At 48.5% G+C, this 27,473-nt stretch overlaps 1 protein-coding gene across 1 annotated transcript in view; it reads right to left on the bottom strand.

The window, feature by feature from the left end:
- Nucleotides 1-20,525: 20,525 nt before the first annotated feature.
- Nucleotides 20,526-27,473, bottom strand: part of LOC127299835 (uncharacterized) — a 68,420-nt gene continuing 61,472 nt past the window's right edge. The window contains exons 2-3 of the mRNA XM_071823326.1: nucleotides 21,347-21,702; nucleotides 20,526-21,112 (exon numbers count right to left, since the gene is read on the bottom strand). Of these exons, the coding sequence (XP_071679427.1) occupies nucleotides 20,526-21,112; nucleotides 21,347-21,702 (943 nt within the window). The remainder of the gene's footprint in view (nucleotides 21,113-21,346; nucleotides 21,703-27,473) is intronic.

Here is a 27,473-nt window from a genome sequence, read left to right as displayed (position 1 = left end):
CAAACCACTAGAGATACCGGAGTGGAAATGGGATGAAATCGGAATGGATTTTGTTACTGGTCTACCAATGACTAGTAAGAAGAAGGATATGATATGGGTAATAGTGGACAGGCTTACCAAGAGTGCTCATTTCATAGCCGTAAACACAAAGGATACTGCAGAAAAGCTTGTGGATATATATGTGAAAGAGATTGTGAGTAAGCATGGAGTACCAAAGAAGATAGTTTCAGATAGAGGTTCAATTTTCACATCAGCATTCTGGAAACGACTACAAGAAGCTTTGGGATCCAAATTGGATTTCAGTACAGCATATCATCCACAAACCGGAGGACAAACCGAAAGAACCAATCAGATACTTGAGGACATGCTTAGAGCCTGTGCTCTGAACTTTGGAGGCTCATGGGAGGACCATTTACCTCTAGCGGAGTTCTCATATAACAACAGTTATCAGAGTAGCATCCAGATGGCACCGTACGAAGCATTGTACGGAAGAAAGTGTCGATCACCAATTTGTTGGTTTGAAACCAGAGAAAACAAGGAGTTTACACCGGACTACATCAATGAGAGACAAGACGTCATCGAGGTGATCCGGGATAGACTCAAAATAGCTCAGAGTCGTCAGAAGAGTTATGCCGACTTAAAGAGAAGAGATTGGGAACCGAAAGTGGGAGACATGGTTTATTTAAAGGTTAGCCCAATGAAAGGACTTAAGAGGTTCGGAGTGAAAGGAAAGTTAAGTCCTCGATATATTGGACCATTTAGGATACTCAGAATCGAGGAACAGCTTTTGAGTTGGAGTTACCAGCACAACTAAGTCAAGTTCATAATGTGTTTCATGTTTCACAACTCAGAAAGTGTTTGAAGGCACCGGATGATCCCATCACATATGAAGAAATAGAATTGCAATCTGACCTAACTTATGTGGAAAGACCGGAAAAGATCTTAGAAGTACAATGGAAGAAGTTAAGAAACAGAGCAATCAAATACTGCAAAGTTCAATGGCAACATCATCCTGAGCGAGAAGCAACTTGGGAGACGGAAGAAGAATTAAGGAAGTCTTACCCCGAGATGTTCAGGTACCAATCTTAACTTCGGGACGAAGTTTCTGTTAAGGGGGAGAGGCTGTAATAACCCAGAACATAGGAACAACGAAGGGTAGATTTAGAAATGGGATGTGCATTTCATCGCAAAACGGGGGAAATTTTCGCGCCTTATTGCAACTAAACCTAAGAGGGATCGAGGTTCTCTCTCATTTTGCACTTAGGGTTAGGCAATGTGAGTTAGGGAAATTTCGACATGATCTCTTTTGTAACTTGTTACTTTGGGGAATGTTTGCATTTGATAAGTGTTAAACAATCAACTATAAACATCACACCATATAAACATTGAATTTAGAATTCAAACACAAGATATAAAATTCAAATCACTTTGAATTTCAAAGTGAATATCAAATAATATTTCATCAAGAATATAAACATTATATAATACAAAGCTCATAAACCAAAACTTGAGCTTTATTGATCATCAACACAGAATACATAGTCTTTACAATATTTTTGATACAAGAATTGATGTATAATAATAAACAGAAATGAAAAAGGAAAATTACAAGATTTTCCTAAACTAAAACCTAGACTAAATGCTTGAAGGACATCTTCTGGTCATACTCAACTTCAAAACCTGCAACACAAATCACAAGTGCTAGACAGGATATTAAGTGTTAGAAATTCAGTTTGGACAGAGTGAAAAACATCATAGAAATTCAGTTTGGACAGTGAACACTGTCACTGCACACTTGTGCTTGTCCAAAACCTGGACAAAGACAGATAGGATCAGGCAGACCAAACCTGAGCAGCCACAGAGGGCTCAAGTTTCACCATAGCAAGGCTGTTGCTAGGCAAGCAACAGCAAGGCAAGGCAAAGGATGAGTCATAAAGTAAATGAGCCTGTGTGTCATGGCCAGGGATGAAGTAGAGGCCATATAAATAGCACACAAACCCTAGAACCATGTCAGTCGACCACAATTGCAAATCATCAGGTAAGGGTGAAGCAAGAACAAGCACAGTTCATCCAGTTCATAACCAAGAACAGAAACCAACACAACTAACTTAGCCACCAGGAATCATGGTGACCTGAGAAGATCAACCAGAGATTGGAGGTGAAGGGCTGAGTACAGAAACCCCAAGTCTGCATCAACCAAATATTTCACACTAGGAGCTGGAACAAGGTATACCAAATACCTGGACAGATCCAATTAATGGATCTGATCCATCACATATGCATGAAATAAGCATGGGATGAGCAGATGCTCATATGGGTAGATCATCACTTGGTTTTCACCAAGGATTACTGCCAGTCAAAAGCTACTAAAAATAGAAAGCATCTAGGTACAGATCTTGTACACAGAAACTAGCACACATGCACAGATGCACACCATAGCCAGATCACATGCACAGATAGCACCAGTAGATGAATTGCAAGGATTAGCAGCTAAGACTACACAGTAAATCCTAAGCTATGAACCATCAGTAAACCCTAGATTTTCATCAGGCAAGCATATTAGCATTCATCTCAAGGATGATTTCCAAATATGCAAGCAAAGGTTGAGTAGCCACAAGATCCAACTATTTTGGGGAGCAACCAATCAGGAGCAAGGCCACTGAGGTCACATCACACTTAGCATCAACTAAAATGAAGCCAAACATAGCACATCATTATCCAGGAATGGATTCAGATTTAATTGCTTGCCAGATAATCATGAACAGCTAAGTCATTTGCAAGCAAATCATTTAAATCATTACTGCATAAGCAGTTCATCATAATTTAATTAATACAAGCATGAATTTATCACAGATCCATGCTTAGCACTGACAGTAGCACACTATTAAGCAACACAATTTACTCACTGCACCATAACCACTGGAGCAAGTCCAGTAGCTTAAGTAAGCAACAACATAGTGATGCTTGAGCATTAGTATCACAAAGGAAATTGAATCACTTAGCCACAGTGACGAGGGAATACCTCGGCAATGCCTACGTATTGTAGACTAGGGTTTTCGGGAAGAGCGACGATGGAGATTCCGGGGACGAGATTAGGCACACGACGTACCCAGCTTCGGGTCCCCTCGGTGGAGGATCCCTACGTGCTGCTAGCAATCCAGTATATGATCATAGATGTGTTTACAGGGTGCCGCCATAGGCGGAGCTATGTTGTCTATATTTTGTCTATCTGTTGGCCTCTCCTATTTCGGGTGTCCTGGCTGGCTTTATATATGCAACCAGCCTAGGGTTTTTACAAGAGTCCTAGTCGACTACTTCTTCGGGTTGTCTCCATATTGGGCCGAGCCGAACCAGGTATAGTAATAATGGGTACCCGAAGGGTATGCCCATGTCAGTAGCCCCCGAGTTTATAGGGAAGTCGAAGACTTGCGTATAAACTCCAAGCATAACCATCTCCGAAGTCGAAGAAAAACAAGGCGAGGTCCAATGCCGAAGATCATGCGTAGATGATGTCGATGATTCTTGAAATTATTTTTCCTGTCGGGTGCGCGCCAGTGCTCCTGATAGGAGTAGCCCCCGAGTCTATGGACAAGTGCTTGCGCTTGAGCATAGACTCAAGTTGTACTACTCGATGAAGAACTTAACTATATTTCCGGAGAACTTGATGAAATCCATGTGCTCCCGATGGGAGTAGGCTCCACTCGAGTCGTAGAATCGAGTTGAGTCTATAAACCTTGATTGTCATAGATGCTGTCGAAGTTATTTTTCTATCGGGTGCGCGACCAGCGCTCCCGATGGGAGTAGCCCCCGAGGCTACAGCCAAGAACTTGTGCTTGGTTGTAGGCTCAACTCTTTATGCCGCTATATTGTCCTTCTTTCTTGAGCTTTTCACATTTATCGGGCGCGCGACCAGCGCTCCCGATGGGAGTAGCCCCCGAGGCTACGGCCAAGTGTTTGCACTTGGGTGTAGGCTCAACTTGCTTGTAATTTACTCCACAATTTTTCCTCTTTCTTATCGGGAGGGTGAACAATACTCTCGATAAGAGTAGCCCCCGAGCCTATGGGTAGGTGCTTGCACTTGGACATAGGCTCAAGTTGTACTACTCGATAAAGAACTTGGCGCAGGCCATATTTGTCGGGTCCAAGCCATTGCTATTTTTATTTGTTATCCATATCTATATTGTACAGGGATATTGGTAGTTGGGGCTGGTTCATCTGACGGATCAGGTACCGATTAATCGCTCTAGTGGCAATCCGCAAAAACCTACTTCAAGATCACGTCCCTGGACATGATCCCGGGATACTGGTGTAAACATCGACAGGTGCCGCTTAAGGTCTTACCATTCTGTCGAGTCCCAGTCATGTTTATCGGGTACCTAACGCGTCCGTTAGGATTTTTCTTCGTATCTGTTGATACGGATAAAAGTAGCGTAGCGCAGCTTCGGCGATGCCACGCCCAGCAGAACGGATCTGGGGTCTTACCTTCGCAAATTTGCGGCATTCAGAAATTGATCGCAACTTTGGCGTTCTGAGAATATATTGTCGAGTGCCTTGTTCGGCTGATGCAATGACCCATTTTGCGGGTTCTTCTATATTTTTCTCTCGGGCTTGATGAGACAGCCGAATATATTGGTTCTTCTATATTGTCGGGTACATCACCGATGCTCTTGCTCGGAACAATATGACGAGTCAATAGACCCGAAGATTTGTCCGTCCTTTTTTTTCTCTCTTTTTTTTTTTTTTTTTTTTTTTTTTTTTTGGTTCCTCCTTGATGATAATTTCGTCGAGTTCCTCCTTCAAGAAATTTTTTCCGGGTCCTCCCTAATTCTTCGGGTTCTTCCTGAGGATAATTCTTCGGGACCTTTTTGAGGACAATTCTTCGGGACCTCCTTGAAGATAATTTTTCGGGACCTCCATGAAGATAATTTGTCGAGACCTCCATGAAGATAATTTCGTCGGATTCTCTCAAGATTTCGTCGGGTACTCTTTTGAATTCGTCGGGTTCCTCCCTGAAGACAATTTTGTCGAGTTCTCACTGTAGACAATTTCGTCGGGTTCTCTTTTATATACTTTGAAATTTGCTTTCTCCTGCACAAATGAACAAACTTTTTCTATCTTTTCCTTGACTCTCTTTTTCACATGCGGTGTCAGATGCTCAGATTCAATGATATGTAAAGTAAATTTATGCCGCACAGCCCCCGAGTGTCGTGTGCGGCAAAAGTAAATGATAATCAACTTTATTAAAAAGAAACACTTAGCTTATTAGATACGACGGAGTTAACGGAGATATGCCGTGTAGCTAAGTCGATGAAGTCTTCGAATGAAACCAAGAAGTCGAGCCGAAGTAGGAACCACCAAATAGCAAAAAATAGATGTCGCCAAATTGTTGATGAAGAAATAGCCGAGCCCCCGAGCGTTGCTGGGGTGATGTCATGATTGTTGTTTAGACGCCATGTCACCGTTGTTACCCGGGGTGAAGTCGTTGTCGAGCCCCCGAGTATTAGCCGTGATGTCGAAAGAAGTTGACGGAGTCGCAACGTCATATAAGGTGAAGCCATTTAGGATGAAGCCATTGTCAAATAATACAATATGAGTCCATGAAGATGAATCCAAGATGAAGTATTTGATATGAATCCATATTGAAGATTACGCCATTAAATATAAAGCATATATTGATGATAAATCCGTCGATATCATAGAGGATGAATCCATTGACCCGAAGAATCCAGTAATAATCGTAGAAGATGAATTCACTGATATCAGAGAGGATGAATCCATTGATCCAAAGAAAATAGTTCCAGTAATAATCACAGAAGATGTATCCATTGATGCCTCGGATAGTATTGTATAAGAAGAAACCAATGATAACCCGAAAAATATATCCAGCATGCCGAAGAAGATAAATCTACTAATCCGAAGAAAAATAATTTCACTGACCCAAGATGCGTAGGGTAATAGAGGAAACCGATGATAATCTTATAAGATGAATCCAAAGAAGATGAATCCAGTAATCCAAAGAAGATAAATCCACTGAGCCGAAGGAGATACTTTTACTAAGTCAAACAAAATAAGTCCACTAAGCCGAAGAATATGTATCCAAAGCCGAAGAAAATTAATCCGCTGAGTCCGGAAAAGTTATATTCACTAAGCCTTTCACTAATCCTGAAGTACATCACGTAAGTAATATATATTTTGCGAAAAAATCCCGATAAATTTTACTTCATAGTATCCAAGTAATCAAGTTTATTTTTATGGTAACAATGTAATGGTGCAGCTTCCGATTGGTTGGGAGCGACGAAAATAAACGATAATCAACTTTGAAAAGGAAATACTTAGCTCTATTATTGGATGCGACGAAGTCGGTGTAAAAGTAGGTCATCCGACAGATGGAGTCGATGAAGTGGACACAGCCGATGAAGTGTGCCGTTGTTGTCAAAACGTTGAAATTTTCTGGATTCGCGATGAAATTGCTGCTTGATATCGACGAAATTGACTCTATCGAAGATGAACTTGAAGGATGTTGGCGATGAACTCGACGGATTCTTCCACGCAGTTGCGATCTCGACATAGCTGATAACGATGACTTCTTTTTCTTGACTTCGATCTTGCCGATGATGTTGACGATAAATCTGATGGATCCCGCCCAGATGACAAAATCCAGTCGTCGCAAATTCCCACAGACGGCGCCAATTGACGAGGGAATACCTCGGCAATGCCTACGTATTGTAGACTAGGGTTTTCGGGAAGAGCGACGATGGAGATTCCGGGGACGAGATTAGGCACACGACGTACCCAGCTTCGGGTCCCCTCGGTGGAGGATCCCTACGTGCTGCTAGCAATCCAGTATATGATCATAGATGTGTTTACAGGGTGCCGCCATAGGCGGAGCTATGTTGTCTATATTTTGTCTATCTGTTGGCCTCTCCTATTTCGGGTGTCCTGGCTGGCTTTATATATGCAACCAGCCTAGGGTTTTTACAAGAGTCCTAGTCGACTACTTCTTCGGGTTGTCTCCATATTGGGCCGAGCCGAACCAGGTATAGTAATAATGGGTACCCGAAGGGTATGCCCATGTCACACAGTACTAATCAGTAAGCCATTACTGACATTGAATTGATCAAATGGATCAATTGCAGCAAGCCAAGCTACACAGGGAAGTTAGCCAACAAGCAAGGAATGATCCAATGGATCATTGGCTTGCATAGATAGCACTGAAGCAGATCACAGGCACCACTGGCACACACACAAGTGTCACTGATGCATCACAAATACACCTAGACAAGCAAGCATGATATACCAGTAAGCACAAGCAAGTCATAACCAAGCATAGCATGGCATAGTTAGCTTTTGAGCAAGCACAGTAGAGCATGGCAAGTACAGAGCATGCTAGGAGCAGCAGAGAAGCAAGCACAGCATGAATAGCACGCAAAGCAGCATGTGCCGATTTCAAGAATGGTAATTGAGTCATGAGCTTGCAGTAAACAGAAGCACAGGAAAATTGCGCAGCAATAGCATGGCTCTGCGTGATCACAGGATCACCAGAGAGCAACAGAGCATGAGGAGGAAGAAGAACAGTGGCAAGGGAGGCACAGAAGAGAAGGAGGAGATGCAACACTTACTTGCGCCTGGAAGCAGAAGCTAGGGCATGGCGAGGCAGTGCTCGCGCGGCCCTAACAGCTGCGAGTCCAGGGTAGGCGCCGACGTTACGCCGGCGAACCCAAACACGAACCCAGCACCACCGTAGCAGAAGCACCTGAGGCGACGGCACGAGTACTGCGAGCAGCACCCGCGCCAGGTCAACCCAGGAGCACACCCATCGTCGGCGAGGACGAGCGCTCGCCGGAGTTCGTCGAGGCGAATCTCCGCGAGATCCAGAACGGAGGCGATTCGCCAGGAGAGGAAGAGAAGGGGAAAACTACGCGGACAGATCGATAGATCTGCACGCGGCGGTTCTAGTTCGGTAGGTGGCTACGGCGGAGGAGCACGGCGATGGCCGGAGCGAGGCGGCGGCCATGGCGGCGACGCCATCGCCAGAGCGTCGCGAGAGGTTAGGGTTAGAGGTGGACGAGAGAGAGAGAGGGCCGAGTGAGTGAGAGCGGTGGGCCGTTCGGCGCCACCGAGCCGCTATGGGGCAAGCCTTAGTGGGCTGTCCCATGGGCTTAGGTCATTGGGCTGGGCCCAATAAGGTCCAGGGGGTATTTTAGTCTTTTAACATTTAATAAAAAGCCAGAAATTTACCAAATTTTAATAAATCAAATACAACTCTAAAAACCCAATAAGTTCAAAATTATGAATTTTAAGAATTTAAATAATAACTTGGAATTTAAAATTATTATTTCCTTGTAATTAAAATTCAAGGAAAAATCTCAAATAAGTTCAAATACTTATTTTCAAACATTTCAAAATGAAATTCTAATATTCCAAGTCATTTCTATTGAAAAGGGTATTTTTCCAAGAAAAATACTATATTCCTTTTTATTCCAAAAACTATAGAGGTAACTCAATAATTTCAAATTATTTTTGGAATGATTAAGGAAATCATCAAGTAAAATAGTTTTACTTTGAATTGTGTACTTTGTGTGAATTACAATGATTTATACTTTTAAATCAATTGTAAATTACTGTCGAAGACATAAATCTTAAACGCAACCCTAAATTGATATAACTCAGCGGGGTAAAGGGATCCAACATAAAATAATACATCCATGATTGCATTATTTGGATTTTATAACATTGTCCTTACCGGACAATGATGCTTCTTACAGAACCTGAGGTCCAGGTTCCATCAACTGCATTGAACTGCACTATCTCGCAGTCCACAGGCAAGTTCACCCTTGCTCATGTCAATTTGAGTATTTCCTACTACTTTAATGCAAAGCTATATACTTATCATTCCTGCATCGCAAATGAAATGTTACTTTCCAACTATGAATATGACTATGTGGCTGGCAATGGAACCATGGTATGTGTTGATATGGTGGAGGTTCCATTGCAATGGGTTATATCACCCTAGGATTAATTACCAATGCCGTCCAGTGATTCTAGCGCCGTACAAATCGCGTTGACCATGAGATCTATAATGGCTCTGGGGAAGCCAGCCGTATCTTTTCCCTTCTGCACGCCAACGGATTGGTAGAGCCGGTGGGGTGTTGGAGGCACTTCCGCAATAGGTTGGGATATCCTTTTAAATCCCCATCCATTAGTGATGATAAGCTCTACCATCTATGAAGGATTGTCCGGAGTACACCGTGAGTAAAGCCGTATTATCGGGGGAAGTCTACTGGGGGTGTACGGTTGGACAAAAGGGTGGGTTTGCAGTCGCGGAGAAGGCGGTGTGGGCTTGGATCTTTATACCTGGCCTCACACCAAAGGAAGTGTGAACGGGGGCAAGTCCCTGCGGATGGCAAAAAGGGTGAGATCTCTTGTGGGAAAATTAACGCACCTCTGCAGAGTGTATCAAATTGTGGCTGTCACTCCTTGTTCTGGGAAGGGAACTGCGAACGCGGCAGGAAAGGAACTCCACGAAGTCCTAGTCAACCTGTGAAGACTGACGGGCATAGTTTTCATAATAAAAGCAACCTTTTGAAGAAATGATTGCAAAACATGCATTGACCTACGATTTCCTGATCAATGGTCATAGCTAGTGCATCAAACACCTTTTTATTCTTTTAGAACTTGCTGAGTACCCCTGTACTCACTTTCTTTCGACACCCTTGCTAGACTGTGATCCGGAGGTGGAGGCCATCAACGATGGAGCACCAGAAGGAAGTTACGAGCTAGTCTACGAAGAACCTGATCTTACCGGCGGAGTGGAAGGCGTAGACTATGGGATAGTCTACGGACCCGATGACACGGAGGTGGAGGAGTAGTGACATACCCTAGCATCATAGAGCCGAGCAACGTAGAACTTACCTAAATAAGTTGTTGAGCTCTCTTTATATTTGTTATGAGTTGTAATCGTACTTAAGTAGTATCTTAGGGTGTTCTCATAGGACCTGTGAGAATACCAACTTGTTAAGACAATGTCTGTAATAAAGTATGGAGTGTTATGACCTGCAATGTTTCTGTTGTACCACTCTGAGGGATATGGCAAATTGTGAAGAAGTCCCTTCGCAAAGATCATATCAACGACTTGTATACTACAACATGCAGTGGTATACTGGGTCACCGCAAAGGTATACTCAGACGAGACATCATGAGTATAAACATCATCAAGATAGTCCTTGAGACTGAGTTTGATTTGACGATAGCCCAAACTCAAATCAAATATGGGGAAGATAGCATATCCATAAAGGAGATACTTTCTGACTTCAACACAAGCACTAGACATCCCTTTATGAAGGAACGAAGTTGGATAGAGATTTTTTCTTTCAACTCTCCAAATTGTTGTTTAAGCTCAACCAATTAGTCATGGATATCCAGTATGGTTTCTTGGAGAATGAGTGATTCAGAGAACCAGCTTACTCATGAACTCGACAACACGGTCATGTAACAACATGGCGATACTTCTAGAAGACAACTAGAATATCACGAACCACCGGTATATCACTGAATTCAAGAGGGGAACTTGCTTTACAAAGCAAACGATATGGTCTTGAGAGCTTCAGCATAACCTAACTCTTTGACCGAAGATGTGCGCCTGAACGAATGGACTTGGCAGCACAATCAAACTTCGCTTAGTAATTGGCGAACCAATCCTGCTAAGAATGACACAAATGTCCATGGATTTCGAAACAATAAGAATTGCTAAGAAAATCTCGGATAGCTACATCAATACGCACACCCCAACATTCCCAAGCACGGACAGCTCGGAGGAAGGGCGAGTAAAGATATGTAAGAGCATCACTTCATCAATAAGGCCATGAGACTCAGCACGACCTCATGATATAAAAGAGGGTGATAATCTAAGGTAGAACAGAACAACAGAAGCTAATGAGGCATCTTAATTTGCGGACTACAACACTTTGACCAAGTCCTAGAAATGGACAAGGTACTGGAGTTTGTTTCTCCTGACATGCCAAAGTGAAATGTCTTGACGAAACACAAGAGTAATATGCAGTGTAAAACACCAATGCACATTTACAACCTTGTTGAAAACTAGCAAACAAAGGTCGGAAAGGAGCTAAAGAGGAGGAACATGATCAGGAACAGGAATCCTGAGCTGTAGATGCACAAGATAACACTTTTGTGAAACTCATGCTGAAAAAGGAGGTGTGGTGGAGTCACAAACATAGATATAAGACTCTGAAAGAGCATTCTTGTCGTGATCCATTTAGTTTGATGAAAGAACCTCTGCGATAGCTAGTGGAAGGGAAAGTCCTTTGTTGCCGCAATTCAATCACGACAAGTAACCACAAGCTTGAAGGATAGCTTCATTTGAATTTAGCCAGCCCGATGTAATGTTTGAACATTAACACCAGTGTTTAATGGAATTGATCTTGGGTTAAAGGCCAGCTTCATGTACTAGGATTCGGATACCAGAATCTAGCACAATCGGGGACCTTCGGTTCAAATCCAAGGATTAAAAACCGAGAAAGGAATACTAGATGAGTGACACGAAGGACACTGCGAGGTAGTAATCATAGTGTAGCTTCTAGAAGCAGTGCAACGCTTCCGAAGTACCAAGCAAATAAAAGGAGGCATACAAGGCAAAAGGAAACCTCGGAGCCTAGAACAGAAGGATGTGGAACCCACAAAATGGAGAGATCATGATGGAAAGGAATCTCTCTGTTGAAACAGAACAAGGAGGATGTAGAGAACACACATGACTCTAGAGAACTCTGCACTAGATCAACTGGTTTAGAAACAATATGCCTTTGAGGCACCTAAGTTTGAAAGACTAGAAGAGATAGAAAAACTTTTAAATCAACACAAGGTAAGGCACCTTAAAATTAGAGCGATACCAGATAAGGAGTAAAAAGAATCCTAATCATATTTTCACAAATACTTTTAGCTTACAAATAGTTTTCACAAACACTAGACTCAACATCGACCAGTAGAAAGGGTTTTCCTACAGGCAGTCCTGCTCTGATACCAAAACCTGTGGCACCCCCGGGATCAGGGTTAGACAAATACTAGATCTTCGTCTGACATAAGCCTAACCTAGATCTCGAGAGACTACAGTGAGAGAATCGGTAACACAACAGTGACTCTACGACTCAAAAAGTAATACAAGCTCATAATTGAGCAAAGAACCAAAACGTTACAAGCAGAGGTCACTGACCTGACATACATCAATCAACGGAAGCGAAGTTATGCTATTAGACATAGCAAGATAGCAAAAGGCCTAAGAGGCCAGGAGCATAACGGCGACGTCCCAGCTCATAGATTCCAGGCTGCCACCTGGGAACCCCAAGCTACTCGTCGATGTTGTTGGGGGGATAACCCCCGGTATGCCAAAGGCATGCCAAACCGGATGGTTTGAGCCATCAAGATACCGGTTTAATGTTCTTGCCGGAAGCCTAGTAGGAATCCGGGAGAGCAAGGCTAAACCGGTATCCCCAAAGGGGTATGCCGGAACCCGGTATAGAAGATACCGGAAAGGAGAGCCTGTCGGCAGGTCTGGTCAAAGATTCTCTTCAGAGCAAGAAGACAAGGATGAGCCAAGCAAAGTAACTTTATTCAGAGCCCTGGCGCCAAAGAGAGAGGTGACGTCCAAAGAAGCCGGAGGACATCAGCAGCCCTGATAAAAGAAGGCCCCGGTGTCATCTATGGTTAAAGTAGCTTTGTACAGTAGCTCTGTAAAGTAGTTTGTCCAGTCAAAGATGCCGTTAGGGTTTCTTGCAGTGTAAGCCACCCTCTCCCCTATATAAGGAGAGGGGGCAGCCCATCTTCACAGGCAAGTGGGTACGCGTGTATGTAGGAAGGCAAAGCCTGTAACTTGTATGAATCTAGGAACATGGTGATCTAGAGGGAGTTCTTCCTTGTGTCTTTCTTCTTCAACCTCTGGCCTTGGCCAAGTTCTTGAGGAAACCATCCGGAATCTCTTCCCACCTGATCGCAAACCCTCCCCCGAATCCTCTTGCGTCCATTCGGCCCCAATCTAAGCCATCCTATGGCATCTGCTCGTTCACCACGACGACAGTTGGCGCCCACCGTGGGGCCTGAAGTGGCGCTTGATGGAGTTCACATTCGGGCGGGCGTTCTCGAGATCTCCGGCGAACGTACGGTGTCCGCGTTGGTGCAGAGCATCTACGCCATGGACTTCATCAACGACAACGCGGGCTGCTTCGCCAACGGCGGCGTCTTCCCCAAGAACGGCCGCATCATCGAGTTCGGCAGCCATCGCGTCTACTTCGGCACCGTCCCCGTGCGCCAGCGCCTCTCGCCGGTGCTGGTGGCACCGGACCCGCCAAGATGGCTCTGTGCTGGCCGCGCCGCCGGCAGCGTCGAGGTAATGATGACCGGTGTGGCTGGTGCAGGAAAGGAGGTTGCGGCTGAAGGTGCCGGTCGCGCGGTTTCGACCCGTGCGGCTAAGCCACCGCTGGAGCGCGGCGCAGGCGCAGCGGGAGCATCATCCGCGCCACCGGAGACACCGCTCCAGGCGGCGATGAACGTCCTCGCCACCCCCATCGCGCAGAACATCGATCCGGCAGCGGCTCAGGCGGAGCTGGAGGCGCAGCGCCAGAAGATGCTGGAGAGCGGCAAGGACATCGTCAGGGCGCAGCGCGAGCTGAACCTAACCGTACGTGAGTATAACGCTGCCCATGGCTTTGCTTCTGTTAGCGCGCATGCTGCTAGGATGCCGGAAAACCGGCTAAAAGCTCGCAACCTAGATCAAGATTTGCGCAAAGAGATTCTTACCGGCAAAAGCGCCTCTGCATCTGTTAGCATCGTGGAAAAGCCTAAGTATAGCAGCCCGGATAAAACTATAAAAGCTGCTAAGGCTGCAGTAGAGCTATGTGAGTCGCTTTCCGGAGAGGCTTTGGTAAAGCAGCAAGAGCGTGTTAGAGAGCTGCTGGAAACCATTGAGCAGCAAAATGCTGAGCAGCTGGCTAAGCTGAACAAGGCAGCGGCCTCAAAATCCGCGCGTTCAACAAAGAATGCCGGTAGCAAATCCCATGGGCAGGCTTCGTCCCCCCATCCGGATAGAAGGAGAGAAAAAGAAGTGAATGCGCAGCAGATGACCGTGTACGATCCGGTTCTTGCCGGAAAGCAACAAGCCGGGCAACACGATGCCGGTAGAAAAAGCCAAGGGGCAGAGCGAGGCTACGCCAGAGGCTATGCCGGAAACAATCATGCCGGTAGATATGAGACCGAGCAAAACTATCGAGCTGCAAGGGCAGCGTACGACGAGGAGGAAATGGACCCCCCAAGGTACCGGCAGGCAAGGGCCGCGGTACCGGAATGTTACGATGAAGCCGATTCCACCAGACCGGCAGCATACCGGAACCCGTTGGGAGAACGCTTGGGAGAGAGATACTTACCGGAACGGGATGCGAGGCACCGTCTGGATAGAGTGTACTTGTCAGAAATGATCGAGGAGGAAGGTCCTCCAGGTCCAAAGTGTTTTGGCCCAAGGATCATGAAAGAAAAACCACCGGTTCGCAACTTTATGTTGCCCCGTGACACAAAAACGTATGACGGCACCACAAAGCCGGAAGATTGGCTCGCGGATTACGTGACCGCGGTATACGTTGCAGGCGGTGGAGGAACCGTAGCAGGAGGAGGAAACCGGCGTTGGGCCGTGAGAATCATACCATCGTTTTTGGTTGGACCGGCAAGAATCTGGCTAAACAACTTGCCGGCAGGAAGCATAAATGGCTGGCTGGATTTTGAGGAGGCCTTTGTGAGCAATTTCAGCAGCACCTATCAGAGGCCAAACAGGCCGCAGCAACTTGCTCTGTGTGTGCAGCGTCCAAACGAAACAGACCGGGATTATCTGGCCCGGTGGAACACCACAAGGAACTCCTGTGAAGGGGTAATCGAGGCACAAGCCATTGCTTGGTTTAGCAGTGGATGCAGAAGAGGTTCACCGTTGTGGCAAAAGTTGCAGCGCAACATGCCGACAACGTTGGCAGAAATGATACGTGTGGCGGATAGCTATGCGTTGGGAGACCCAACGCAGCCGGCAGTGCAACCGGAGCCGGAACAGCTGCGCCACGAACAGCATCGGGACAACCGGAATAACAAAAGAAGAGAAGAGTTTCCGGATCGAAGGTACGGTCCGCAGCAAGTTGCTGCTGTGCAGGAAAACTTTGAGGCCAGCGACAGCCAGAGGCAAAAAACCGGATCGCAGCCATGGGCGGGTCCTAAGAAACAATGGGTGGAAAAGAAACCTTGGGTCCAGAAGAAGAACTGGCAAGAACCCGCAAAATACACCATGGAAGCTGCCATGGATCAACCTTGCCGGTGGCACACGCCGAATCCGGCACATCCGTCAAACCATCTGACAAAGGATTGTACCTGGACCAAGTACTTGATGCAAAAAGGAACAGTGAAAGATGCGCGGCCACCGCAAGACATGCCGCGGCAGCAACAGCAGCTACCGCCACCACCACCACTTACCGGGGCAAACGCCTTACCGGTGCAGCCAAACCGGCAGCAGTACCAGCAAGTTAACCGGGTGGAGCAAAATGATAACCAGCCACCTCCACCGGCACCTTTAGGCCGGAATGTTTACGAAGATCCGCATCTGTGCTGTGTTGTCTTTGTCACTGAGCCAACAGACCGGCAAAGTGTACACCGGCGCTCCATGGAGGTCAATGCTGTGATGCCGGCAGTTCCCAAGTACATGATGTGGTCCAATCAGGAAATTACCTGGTCATCCAAGGATCACCCAAAGATCATGCCGAATCCGGGTGGATATGCTCTTGTTGTGGACCCGATCATGAAAGGGCCGCAAACTCGAGTGAAGTTCAGCAAGGTGCTGATAGACAATGGCAGTAGCATCAACATCATGTACAAGCACACCATGCAAACGCTGGGCATAACAGAAAACATGCTTCAGCCAACGCGCACAACGTTCCATGGGATCGTCCCTGGCTTGTCCTGTGCCCCGATAGGAAAAGTTCGGGTGGACGTGGCATTTGGAGGACGTGACAATTGCCGGGTGGAAAATCTGGAGTTTGAGGTGGTGGATCTGGACAGTCCCTACCATGCATTGCTGGGGAGACCGGCGTTGGCTGCTTTCATGGCCACCACTCATACGGCTTACCTCAAGATGAAGATGCCGGCACCTCGTGGGCCATTGACTCGTGGTGGGAAACTATAAGATCTCACCGGAAATCGCATCTGCCGGATCAAACCTAGCAGAATCGCTGGTGATCGCGGAGGAAAAGAAAAGAATGCAGACAGCTGTTGCGCTGGCTCAATCCTCACAAATGAGTTTGGCGGCAATGAGTGAAAACATGGGCACACCGGCATTCAAGCCAACCAATGAAACAAAGAACATTGTGCTGGATCCGGCTTACCCAGAGCGCACCGTTCGTATCGGCGCCGGCCTTGATCAAGCATAGGAAAGCGCGCCGCCTTCCTCCGTGAGAATCGAATATCTTTGCCTGGTCAACTGATGATTTGGTAGGTGTTCCGAGGGAGCTGGCTGAGCACTCTCTAAACGTCCGGAAAGATGCCAAGCCGGTGCGGCAACCACTGCGTCGGTTCGCTGAAGACAGAAGAAAGATCATAGGAGAAGAAGTAACCAAGCTGCTTGTTGCCGGATTCATTGTGGAGGTCACGCACACAGAGTGGCTGGCCAATCCGGTAATGGTTGAAAAGAAGAAAGATGAGAACCTGGAGGCAAAAGCTCCGAAGGTGTGGCGCATGTGCATCGACTACACCAACCTGAACAAGGCTTGCCCAAGAGATCCTTTTCCTTTGCCACGAATCGATCAAGTGATTGATTCAACTGCTGGGTGTGAGTTGTTGTCCTTCCTGGATGCTTATTCCGGTTTCCACCAAATTCCCTTAAATAAGGAAGATCAAATAAAAACTGCGTTCATTACCCCGCACGGGGCTTATTGCTATGTCACTATGCCTTTTGGGTTGCGCAACGCTGGTGCAACGTACCAGCGCTGTATGCAAAAATGCTTGTTTGATCAAATTGGAAAAAATGTGCAAGTCTATGTGGATGACATCGTGATAAAAACTAAGGTAAAAAACACTTTAATCGATGACATCCGGCAAACATTCGATAACCTAAGGCGGTTCCGGATGAAACTCAATCCGGCAAAATGTACCTTTGGTGTCCCCGCCGGCAAGCTGCTCGGTTTCCTGGTTTCAAGCCGGGGCATAGAAGTTAATCCGGTAAAGATCCGGGCGATAGAAAGAATGGCTATCCCTCGAGAGTTAAAAGATGTGCAAAAGTTTACCGGAAGCTTGGCATCGCTGAGCCGGTTTGTAAGCAGGTTGGGAGAAAAAGCTCTGCCACTCTATGCTCTCATGAAGAAATCTGACACGTTCGTCTGGACCCCTCGAGTGTGAGACGCAGCGTTTAAGGAGCTAAAAACGATGCTAGCCACAGCACCCATACTGGCTTCACCTCTAGAAAGGGAGCCTATGCTGTTATACATAGCAGCAACAAACCGGGTTGTGAGTGTAGTGGTTGTGGTTGAAAGAGAAGAGGAAGAAAAAACCGTCCAGAGGCCGGTATACTACTTGAGCGAGGTGCTCTCCCTCTCAAAACAAAACTACCCTCACTTCCAGAAAATGACTTATGGCGTGTACATGGCCGCCACAAAACTCAAGCACTACTTTGAGGAACACCCCATGAAGGTGGTGAGTGAAGCACCAATTTCCGACATCATGTGCAACAAAGATGCCAGCGGCCGGATTGCAAAATGGGCGATCCAGATATCACCGTACGTGCCGGTATATGAAAGAAGAGATGCCATAAAATCACAGGCTTTGGCTGATTTCCTTGTTGATTGGGCGGAGATGCAATACAAACCGCCGCATCGTAGGATAGAATACTGGAAGATGCACTTTGATGGATCTAAGCTCAAGGAAGGTCTAGGTGCCGGTGTGGTGCTTACTTCACCAAAAGGAGACCACCTCCGGTATGTTTTGCAAGTACATTTCAGGCATCGAACAATGTCGCTGAATATGAAGCTTTGATCCATGGGCTTAAGGTCGCAAAAGAAATCGGTGCACACCGGATCATTTGCTATGGCGATTCAGACCTTGTGGTACAGCAGTGCTCAGGAGATTGGGATGCAAAAGACGCCAACATGGCCTCGTACCGGTTTCACGTGCAAAAGATTGCCGGATTCTTCGAAGGATGTGAGTTTCACCATGTGCCGCGAGCAGAAAATGAAGCCGCGGATGCTTTGTCCAAATTGGGCTCATCTAGGCAAGAAATTCCTCCCGGAATAGCTTTGGCTCACCTAAGAGTGCCATCGATCAAGCCGAGCCCGGAATCAGAATCAATTTTTGTACCAGAGTCACACGTAGTACCCATGGATATCGATGAAGGGAACCTGGGACTGCTCCGGCAAGCTCGGGACTGCTCCGGTAGGCTCGGGACTGCTGTACCCATACCGGAAGAAACGATGCTGGTAGATAGCATGGAGATAGATGCACCGGTGTTTTTGGTTCGAGAAATACCATCATGGGTTAAACCTATTAAGGAATTCCTGATCAGCGGCACCTTGCCGGCTGACGAAAATGAATCAAGGAGGATACAAAGAAGGTCCAAAGCTTACACATTCATCAATGGTGAGGTGTACAAGAGAAGCGTTACCGGTGTCCTTCAAAGATGTGTGGAACCGGAGGAGGGAAAAGAAATGCTTGAGGAAATTCACCAAGGAGAATGTGGGCATCATGCTTCATCAAGGGCTTTGGTAGCAAAAGTATTCCGGCATGGGTTCTATTGGCCCACTGCTTTGGAGGACGCTGAGGATTTGGTAAGAAAATGCAACGGCTGCCGAGGTACGCCAAGCAAAACCATACCCCAAAGATCCGGTTTAAAGACAATACCGCTAACATGGCCATTCGCTGTTTGGTGCCTTGACATGGTTGGACCATTCAAAATCGCAAGAAGCAGCATGACTCACATCTTGGTCATGGTGGATAAGTTCACCAAGGGGCTGGAAGGAAACCCTATCGCACAGTGTGATGGGCATACAGCTGTGACATTCTAGAAACATGTCATTTTGCGGTATGGATACCCGCACACAATCATCACTGATAACGGAACCAACTTTGCACTAGGTTTGTAAAAAAGGTTCTGTGAAGAAAAGAACATCCGGTTGGATTTGTGCTCGATGGCACATCCACAGTGGCAATGGCCAAGTAGAAAGAATGAATGCCTTGGTGCTTTCCGGTATCAAGCCTAGACTCATTGATGCGGTGGAAAAGTCACCGGGATGTTGGCTCGATGAGCTACCATCAGTACTGTGGAGTATAAGAACAACTCCAAACCGGTCTACCGGATACACTCCCTTCTTCATGGTTTATGGAGAGCGTAAGCGGTGATACCAACCGATATCATCCATGATTCACCAAGGGTACAACTCTATACTGAGCAAGAGGTCAAAGAGGCCAGAGAAAACGATGTGGACTTGCTAGAAGAAGCAAGAGAGCTGGCTTTGGCAAGAACAGCCATTTACCAAAGAAACCTAAGACGCTATCATAACCGGAAGGTTAACCCAAGAGTTTTCCGGGAAGGAGATCTTGTACTTCGCCTGGTGCAGCAGACCAAGGCCGGCATAAGCTTTTGCCACCGTGGGAAGGTCCCTTCATTGTAAGCACGGTGCTTCACGATGATGCATACTACTTGATAGATGCACAGGAATGGAAGAAAGGAAAGGCGGACAGGTCCGGCGAGGAGAGCAAGCGTCCATGGAACGTAGCTCATATGCGTCCTTTCTACTCTTGAAGTGGTGGTGTAAGAAGTTCCTTTTTGTACCTTATATGCTATGAATAAAAGATGCCGGAACCTTGAATGAATCTCGGGGACTACCCCAACTTAAGTTGCATGTAACTTGTCTATTTTTTCAGTTTACCGGTTGCTTATTGAATGTTTTTTCTTTCCGGTTTAGTAGTGTGCTAAATCCTACCGGAGTCTTCGACTCTGCTGCTGTCCGCAAACCGGCTTCATGGCAAGCAAGATAAACCGGTAGGGGATAAGCACATGAACTGCGAAAAGGGAGAGCAGGAAAGAACAATCTGAAAAATTTAATTAACCCCGGTTAAACCGGTTTTTTGCAAAATTTCAAAGTTATTTCTAAGTTCAAGAAGATGCTTGTTTGGTGAAAGAACCTTGTGCTCATACGCCAAAGAACGCCCAGAGAAGGCAGGCAGAGCCAAGGCAAAAGAACCAAGTATGCATCAAATTGGATGCGGAAGCAATTGAGAAATCTTTGCGGTGCAGGATAAAAGCGGAACCAAAAGCAAAATATGCTAAGGCAAACTCATAAATACTTAGCTACCGGTATAACTTACCGGCAGGAAATGTTGTAGCACAACCACAGGCAAACTTAAGTTTTACATCATAAGCCCCGGCATTCCGGGGCAGAATTTAACAGATATTGTCTTAAAGCAACAGGACCAACAGATATAATGAGCAAACACTTCAAAGGGAATCATCATGCGGCAGGGGTTTCCGGAGGAGCAGCACCGGCATCAGCGTCATCCAGAAGCTCTTCTTCGGCTTCATCCTCCTCCTCGTCGAGATAGTCCGTGACGCCAGGAGGGGGAGGGATGAAGGTGCGCATGTCGGCATACTCCGCGATGCGGTACGCGCGATCCTGCCGCTTGGCGGAGAGGATCGGGTCCAGATCCGTTTCTGCACCTTCGCGCACACCGGTAAGTGCGTCCAGGTTGAGCTCCGGGTACCAGGAGCAGGCGACGCGGAGGGCGGAGTCCGCTCCAGCGCGGGCAGCAGAGCACTGCCACTCGCGGATCCTCTTGCCGGCACCTTTCAGACGGTCGCTGATGAGGGAGAAGGTGTCCGGCACCTCCTCGCCAGGCCATAAAGTCCTGTATAGCTGGGTAGCTACATCAGGGATGTCCGAAAGATTGCGGTCTATGCAGCGCATATGGGACACCCGCGCGTTAAGCGCGACCAGATGGTCCTTGGGCGTCCATGGCACGGTAAGATCCGCTTGGCCTTTGTCCTTGCGCTGCGCGTCGACCTTCTTGACGGCATACCTCTGCGAGTCCGGAAAGAGGCCTGTGCAAAGAAAGAAAAAGCTTAAGGAAAAGAGTCCGGAAGAAAAAGAGACCGGAAGAAAAAGAGACCGGAAGAAAAAGAGACCGGAAGAAAAAGAGACCGGAAGAAAAAGAGACCGGAGAGAAAAGAATCCGGAAGAAGAGAGACCGGACGGAAAGATAGCGGAAACAAAAATGGGGTCGAAGGAAAAAAGGCTCGTATGCAGTAGTCAAAATGTAAAAGAAAACAACTTACGGAGGGCAAGTGTGTCGGTCTGCAGGATCAGCTGATCGCACTCCTTGTGCCCCTCCTCCAGCCGCGCGGCCTTCTCCTCGGCACCCTTCCGGGCCTTGGTCATCTCCTCCAGCTCTGCCCGCAACACCACAGTGGCATTGCAGGCATTCTCCAGAGCCTCGTCCAACTTGGCCGCTGCAGTCACTTCAGCGGCCTTGAGGGCCTTGGCGTGGTCAAGCCCCAGCTGAATCAACTGAGACTTGAGCTCCTGGTAGCTGGTCTTGAGGGCGTTTAGCTCCTCCTGGTGCTGCCGGCTGAGCTCATCCTTCTCCCCCAGAATCGGAAAAATGAGTGTTAGCAAGGCTACACTAGTAAAACTGAAAAGAAACCAAGTTCAAAGGAGAAAGGAAAAAATAGTACGTTGGGCCGTGGCGAGCTGCTCCTTGAGAGCATCGATGGAAGCTTCCGGGATCACTGTTGAACAGAAATTGTAAATATCACAAGGAAAAGAGGTTTCCGGTAGCAAAGATGCCGGTGAAACGAAAAACTTACCTTGGCACTTGTCATGTGCCTCAGCGAGCTCCCGGTGCTCCCATAAAAGCTCCTCGAAGAGGGCCTTCCGAGTGTCAGCGGTGACCTGTTCAAGAAAAAGAAGAAATAAGGTAAAATTTTGCGCTAAGAACAAAGTTCTTAACCCGAAACTCGGGGACTGGCAGTGCCGGTTTTGAGTTTCTAAGTTAAGTTTTGCGCTAAGAACAAAGTTCTTAACCCGAAACTCGGGGACTGGCAGCGCCAGTTTTGCGCGTTTCTAAGGTAAATTATGTGTTAAGAAGAAGAGGTTCAACCCGAAACTCGGGGACTGGCAGTGCCGGTTTCACGCTAAAATCTTAAGTTAAGTTTTGCGCTAAGAGCTGCGCTCTCACCACAAAACTCGGGGACTGGGAAGATAGACAAGAGAGAAACCGGCATGAAACTAAGGAAAAGATAAAGCAGAACCGGAAACGAAGAAACCGGCAAAGGTTGAAAGTTAATAGAACATACCGTCAAATTGTTCGTGGAATCGTACCACGCGCTGTCAAGCTCTTTTACGGCAGCCCGGAGCCGCATGAAGTGCTCCTCAGAACACCGATCCCCGACAGGATCAGGTGCCGGCAGCCGATCCTTGCCCATGCCGCGGGTCGCCGGAGTGATGTCCGCGGCGTTCCACTTTTGGGCATACGGCAGGAGGTGCCCCAGGTCCCGGCCTTGGCGCTGGAACTCCGTAATGCGGCCGAGGAGGCCGGTGGCCTTCATGCTGGCGCTTTTGGCAGCCTTGGAGACGTGCAGCACCAAGGGCTGCTGGCCGCCCGAAGGGGCGCTGGAGGCCGTCGCCTTCCCCTTGATGAGCTTGGAGGGCTTGGGCGGCGGCGCGGTAGAAGAGGCCCCGGAAGTCTTAGCCGGCGGCGCGCCAGGAGCGGCCTTGGAGGGCTGGGCGCGAGGAGCCTCAGGCGGAGGCATGAGGATGGTGCGTGGAGAAGGGGGAGCGCTAGGAGCGTCACCCGTCTTGGAGCCTTCCGGCGCGGAAGATTCCGGCGCGGAGGTTGTCTTTTCGAGGACGGGAGGAGCAAAAGGCTCCGCCCGCCCGGCAGCTTCTTCTTCTCCGGCGCCGGTGTTGCTGGCGCCGGTGTCTTGGTGTTCCGGGAGGAAGGAAAGATCCTCCTCCGTGCGGTGATCTGACAGTGAAGGGGCCGCACGCCCCGAATTAGTTGTGCCCCCCGAAAGGGAGGCAGAGGTGTTGCCGGCACCAGATGGTGCCGGGCTTGAACGAGGAGGAGGGGTTGAGGTCCTTGCGGATCCCTCAGAGCCCGATGGCCTCGGGCCAAGTTTGAGAGCGGGGCTGAGAAAAAGAGAAAAGACAAGTGGTTGAGAAAAAGCAACCGGAAAAGGAACTTAGCAAAAAAGGAGGCAAGCCGGAAAAGGAAATTACCCGGAAGCGGTTGGCATCGCTTTGCGCCCGTAGCGGCGCACGCCCACTTCTTTCTCCCCCAAGGGCTCCGTCCGGAAGCGCTTGGAGGGAGGAGCATGGCTGGAGCCGGCAGTAGATGCCGGCTGCTTGTTCTTCTGGCCCTGGGCCATGAGTTTGTCCACAAACTCAGGACCGGCATCGGCGCGCAGGGGCGGCACGCGCTCGTGGATCTGTGAGTTGGATATGGCTAAGAAGCGATTCGCAAGAAAGCGATAATGGCAAAGTATAAGAAGCCGGAAAAGAAAATACCTCGAGCACAACCAGCTCCTCGGGGTTTCCGGTGGGCTCCGGCGGGTCCCGGCCAAGGCGTGCAGCCGGGGTCTTCCCCATCTTCAGGTCCTTCCAATAGATGTAGGGATCCGGTCGAAGGAGTCAAAGGCACGCTTCGAGAGGTCCTCGCGGCTCTGCCTGGATAGAGGGGAAGCGGTCCCTGGCCTGAAACAAGGTAAAAAAGAAGGTTAGCAAAAGCAGAAACTTACCGGCAAAGACAACCCCAAGTGCGTAATCTCTTACTTCTTGGGTCGGACGGTTAGAGGAACTGAGGGGAAGGAGGCCCCATTCCCAAGTAAAAGGCATAGCAGTTTGACAAATCTGCTTAGCCTTGAGAACAACATCTTTCTTGCTGAGAGCACGGCCGGTGATCTTGGTAGGATCGCCTGGGCCATACATCTCGCTCATCCTATGTGCGCGGCGCTTAAGAGGAAGCACCCGGCGCGATATGAAAGTCCGGATGACATCGTCGGAACAGATGTTGGTCTCCTTCTTCAAAGAGGCCAAGAAGCGCACCACCCGATTGGTTTCGGCATGTTCTGTCCTCGGGTTGTAGCTCCAGTTGGCTCTGCTGGGGGGCCCCTCTTGGTATGGAGGAAGGTTGATGCGATCGGCGCGGCCGGTGTTCTTCACGTAGAAGAAAGTTCCTTGCCAGGTGCGGCAAGACTCGAGGCCGGTAAACTTAAGAAAAGTGCTCCCTTGGCGGGAGCCGACGATGCAGGAGCCGCACTGCACGGGCGGCTTGGGCTTAGGAATCTCCTTGCCCTGGACGGAGTTGATCCGCAAGTTGAAGAAGCGGGCAAACGTCTCACAAGTGGGACGAATGCCGATGTAAGCCTCCATGAAGGTGGCATAACAAGAGAGATAGAAAATGGCGTTGCCAGGAAGGTGGTGAGGTTGGAGTTCGTAGAAATCTAGGAACTCCCGGAAAAAAGTAGAGACGGGAAGGCCGAAGCCACGCTCAAAGTGAGCAAGAAAAACAACAAACTCGTCGTCTTCCGGATCCGGTTCGATCTCGTCATCCGGAATCCGACAGGAAACTCCTTCCGGAATCCTTCGAGACCGGTACAGCCAATCAATCTCGAACTCAGTAACGTTGGAGCCCATCCAGGCTCCGCGAGTGGGTGGGGAAGGCTCCTCGCCGGAAGATTGGCTGGAGCTGCTAGAGGCTTGGCCAGAGCTGCTGGCCTCTTGGCTACCGGAAGCTTGGCTAAAGCTACCGGATTCTAGGTTGCCGCCGGACTCTTGGGGGTTACCGGATTCCTGCTGGCTGCCGGAATCGGTTTCCATTGGATCTGAGGCCGTAGATTCACCGGGAGAAGGTCTACGGCGCTTAAGAGAAAGGGAAGAAGAAGATGCGGAGGAGGATTCCTCGTCGGACATCGCGAGGGTAGGTGGAGAAACAGAAATCCCAGACTCGAACCCCGCGTGAAGATCTACGAGTAAGAGGAAAACCAAAGAAAAAGGAGCAAATGAGAACACCAAAGGCTCAAGATCTGGAAAGCAAGCGAACGGCGAGTAAAGAGAAATTAATACCAACCTTGAGCGGCGCGGTCGCTGGGGAGAGAGTTTGCTGGCGAAGAAGCGGGTCTACAGCCGCCGGCGAGCACCGTCGACGGCGAGGCGGAGAAGCTCGCGAAGAAGCACAAATGCGGCAGACGCGAAGAAGTTGCTGCCGAAGATCTCCGCACAGCGAAGTCCGGCGGCGGCACGGCGTGAGTTCGCCGGGCACCGAAGCTCGAACGGGCGACGGCGGACGGAGAGCGGCGGAGGCGCAAAGGCGTGGAGCTCTGTGCGCGAAGGAGAAGAATGCGAAGAAGATGAAGAGGAACGGGCAGTTGCGTTTATATAAGAGAGAGAAAGTGAGCGTGGAACCGCTGGGCCGCGGCGGTTCGCCTCGCGGCCCACGGCGGTTCGCATCATGGGCCGCCACGTGTCAAGGAGATACACGCAAAAACAGGAGGCCACACGGAGATACCCAAAGGATCCGTAGCGGCTAGTGGGATCCGCTGCGGTGCATTTAATGCGTGCGCGGAGTCGAAACGATGTGACGGCGGACACCGGCGCGTCGATTACTGATGCGCATGTCACTGCAGGCGCGGGACCCGATATATTCTCGACTTCGCCGAGGAGGGAGTAAGGACACAAGGTGCCGTAGAAAAGAGGTGCGGAACAAGCCTTGCGAAGAGAAGAAAAGGAACAAGGGTAAAGGTGCCGGAACCAAGCTCAAAAGATGAGTGACTAAACCGGTATCTTAAAAAGATGAAAACCTGGCATGGTCCGTAGGATAGAATCCTCCAGACTATACCAGCTTCGGGGACTAATGTTGGGGGGATAACCCCCGGTATGCCAAAGGCATGCCAAACCGGATGGTTTGAGCCATCAAGATACCGGTTTAATGTTCTTGCCGGAAGCCTAGTAGGAATCCGGGAGAGCAAGGCTAAACCGGTATCCCCAAAGGGGTATGCCGGAACCCGGTATAGAAGATACCGGAAAGGAGAGCCTGTCGGCAGGTCTGGTCAAAGATTCTCTTCAGAGCAAGAAGACAAGGATGAGCCAAGCAAAGTAACTTTATTCAGAGCCCTGGCGCCAAAGAGAGAGGTGACGTCCAAAGAAGCCGGAGGACATCAGCAGCCCTGATAAAAGAAGGCCCCGGTGTCATCTATGGTTAAAGTAGCTTTGTACAGTAGCTCTGTAAAGTAGTTTGTCCAGTCAAAGATGCCGTTAGGGTTTCTTGCAGTGTAAGCCACCCTCTCCCCTATATAAGGAGAGGGGGCAGCCCATCTTCACAGGCAAGTGGGTACGCGTGTATGTAGGAAGGCAAAGCCTGTAACTTGTATGAATCTAGGAACATGGTGATCTAGAGGGAGTTCTTCCTTGTGTCTTTCTTCTTCAACCTCTGGCCTTGGCCAAGTTCTTGAGGAAACCATCCGGAATCTCTTCCCACCTGATCGCAAACCCTCCCCCGAATCCTCTTGCGTCCATTCGGCCCCAATCTAAGCCATCCTATGGCATCTGCTCGTTCACCACGACGACAGATGTCTACTAGAAACCACCATCTATTGGAGCAACTTCGTCTGAAACAAAAGCATGCAAAGCTAAGTACAGGGACTCAGCAAGACTTAGTACAACCTTTTAGCAAAGCGGGTATGCAGGCTTTCTGTGGAGCTTCTTTTGCGTAAAGCTAGTTTTCCTTTGTAAGACGAGAGAGAGGAGAAGCTCGACTACTCAGAACCTTTGAAAGGGGATAAGAGAGCGACATCTCTAGCTCTACTGATCATCATATTGTATCCACCAAACTTCATCATCTCGAACCACTATCCTCGGATTACCCCCTCAACACCCGAAGAAGGTATCCGTAAACACACATTGTTTGCCAAGTTTTACGATCAGGTTCAAGTTGTCTATGATCACAGAATCCATTCCCAAGTCGTCCGTAACCGTGGACACGGCTTTTCGAAAAGATTTAACCCTGCAGGGGTGCACAACTTTACCCACACGTACCAGCCGACTCTTAATGCCAGATCATAAGCTCTCTTCCTTGGAAAGCCGGCAGAGGGTGGCTGACCACGACCTTTACCTTGCTGTCGCCGAGACCATGAGTCACGCGCTAAGGATTGTTCCGCCGTAACGGGTCAAGTCCCGAAGTCGGTCCTTAACGATGTGAGCCGAGGTGGGTTTCCCCAGAGGCCGCAACCCCCAGCCACCACGACCACGCTTACCTGCCTGTTATGTACCTTTAACCCCCAAGCAAAATGCAATGTATATGACCAGGTAACGCGCAAACTATGTGACTCATGGAATCTACTAGGCAAGTTAGTGAGTCGAGAGGGTACCATAATAGGGCCTCGTGTGGTTGTACGCTCGATCTTG

This window comes from Lolium perenne, chromosome 1 (genome assembly GCF_019359855.2).
Source record: "Lolium perenne isolate Kyuss_39 chromosome 1, Kyuss_2.0, whole genome shotgun sequence".
Taxonomy (NCBI): domain Eukaryota; kingdom Viridiplantae; phylum Streptophyta; class Magnoliopsida; order Poales; family Poaceae; genus Lolium; species Lolium perenne.
Note: the sequence above shows the minus strand (reverse complement) of the source record. Positions and strands in the feature narration are given on the sequence as shown.